At 70.4% G+C, this 2,160-nt stretch overlaps 1 protein-coding gene across 1 annotated transcript in view; it reads left to right on the top strand.

The window, feature by feature from the left end:
- Positions 1-42: 42 nt before the first annotated feature.
- The window catches only part of LOC112958918 (ribosome biogenesis protein NOP53-like), a gene marked incomplete at its 3' end in the record, with an annotated part of 10,180 nt that continues 8,062 nt past the window's right edge, over positions 43-2,160 (top strand). Inside the window, exons 1-2 of the mRNA XM_026052873.1 lie at positions 43-464; positions 1,806-2,055. Of these exons, the coding sequence (XP_025908658.1) occupies positions 237-464; positions 1,806-2,055 (478 nt within the window). The remainder of the gene's footprint in view (positions 465-1,805; positions 2,056-2,160) is intronic.

Here is a 2,160-nt window from a genome sequence, read left to right as displayed (position 1 = left end):
GCCGGGGGGAGGGTCCGGGGGGGGCTCAGCCCCCCGCCGCGCTCCCCGCAGGCTACGACTTCGCGGCCGTGCTGCAGTGGTTCGCGCAGCGCGTGGACCTCATCGTGCTGCTCTTCGACGCGCACAAGCTGGAGATCTCGGACGAGTTCTCGGAGGCCATCGGCGCGCTGCGCGGCAACGAGGACAAGATCCGCGTGGTGCTCAACAAGGCCGACCTGGTGGAGACGCAGCAGCTCATGCGCGTCTACGGGGCGCTCATGTGGTCGCTGGGCAAGGTGTTCGGCACGCCCGAGGTGCTGCGCGTCTTCATCGGCTCCTTCTGGGCCGAGCCGCTGCTCGTGGCCGACAACCGGCGCCTCTTCGAGCTCGAGGAGCAGGATCTGTTCCGCGACATCCAGAGCCTGCCGCGCAACGCGGCGCTGCGCAAGCTCAACGACCTGGTGAAGCGGGCGCGCCTCGTGCGGGTGAGCGCACGCCCGGACGCCGGGGCCCCTCGGACGCCGGGGCCCCTCGGATGGCGGGGCCCGCCGGGCTGCCCAGGCGCGCAGCCGCCATGGCCCAGCCCCTTCCCAGGGCGCGGAGCAGAACCGGGAGCGGGTCCCGGGACCCCTGGGAACCAGAACCGGGAGTGGGTCCCAGGACCACTGGGAACCAGAACCGGGACCGGGAGCGGGTCCCGGGACCACTGGGAACCAGAACCGGGAGTGGGTCCCGGGACCACTGGGAACCAGAACCGGGAGTGGGTCCCCTGCCGCCCCGGCCGGTCCCGGGACCCCTGGGAACCAGAACCGGGAGCGGGTCCCGGGACCCCTGGGAACCAGAACTGGGAGCGGGTCCCCTCCTGTCTCTGCCGGTCCCGGGACTCCTGGGAACCAGAACCGGGAATGGGTCCCGGGACCCCTGGGAACCAGAACCGGGAGTGGGTCCCCTCCTGTCTCTGCCGGTCCCGGGACCCCTGGGAACCAGAACCGGGAATGGGTCCCCTCCTGTCTCTGCCAGTCCCGGGACCCCTGGGAACCAGAACCGGGAGTGGGTCCCCTCCTGTCTCTGCCGGTCCTGGGACCCCTGGGAACCAGAACCGGGAGCGGGTCCCGGGACCCCTGGGAACCAGAACCGGGAGCGGGTCCCCTCCTGTCTCTGCCGGTCCCGGGACCCCTGGGAACCAGAACCAGGAGCGGGTCCTCTCCCATGGACAGATCCAGGACCCCCTCGCGACTCCGGTTCCTATGACCCCCATCAGGCACCAGCAGAGCCCGGACGCCTGGGCCCCGCAGCCAAGGCGGGGATGGGGGGCAGGACGCCTGGGCCCCTCACAGGGATGGGGGGGGTGTCCAACAATACCCCCATCCCGGCCGCATCCTGGCCTGGTTTCCTCGTTAGCGGAGCTTTCCGCCCCCTCGTTAGCGGAGCAATTAACGGCGGGTCCTGGGAGGGGGGGTGAGCCCCTCACCGCGGCGTAGGGCCGGCCCGGCGGAAGCGGCCGCGTTTCCCAGCGCCGTTTTCCCTCCTTATCTCTTCCGGCCACCTGCTTCGGGCGCCCGGGGTTTCCTCCCGCCCGGAGCCGCCCGGAGCCGGGATTTTCCAGGACGGGGGCCAAGGCGGCTCCCGCGCGCGGGGATGGGGATTCGGCTCCATCCCATAGGAACCACCGTGGGAGGGAGCGAGCTTTGCCCACCATGACCCCCGGGTGCTCCCCAAAACCCCTCAACCCCCCCCAAAAAAACCCATCCAAAAACCCCACCCCGGCATCCGCGCGTTGGGGGGGCGCCCGGACGCCGGGGCCCCGCTGACGGCGCGCGCCGCAGGTGCACGCGCACATCATGGGGCTGCTGAAGAAGGAGATGCCGGCCGTGTTCGGCAAGGGCAGCAAGAAGAAGCAGCTCATCGCCAAGCTGCCGCTGCTCTTCGCCCGCATCCAGCTGGAGCAGCACATCCCGCCCGGAGACTTCCCGGACTGCGCCCGCATGCAGGTGCGCCGGGAGTCCCGCTCGCCGCGCCCCCAAAACGCGCGCTGCGCCCCCAAAACGCGCCTGCTGCAGCCACAAAACGCGCCTTGCGCCCACACAGTGCGCTTCCTGCGCCCAGAAATCCTGCTTTGCATCCGGAAAAGCTGCTTTGCGCTTGGAAAACGCTCTTCCTGCACCTGGAAAATTCGCTTTG

This window comes from Nothoprocta perdicaria, unplaced genomic scaffold, assembly GCF_003342845.1.
Source record: "Nothoprocta perdicaria isolate Ctin4 unplaced genomic scaffold, notPer1 scaffold_929, whole genome shotgun sequence".
Taxonomy (NCBI): Eukaryota; Metazoa; Chordata; class Aves; order Tinamiformes; family Tinamidae; genus Nothoprocta; species Nothoprocta perdicaria.
This window is presented reverse-complemented; position numbering and strand designations above follow the sequence as displayed.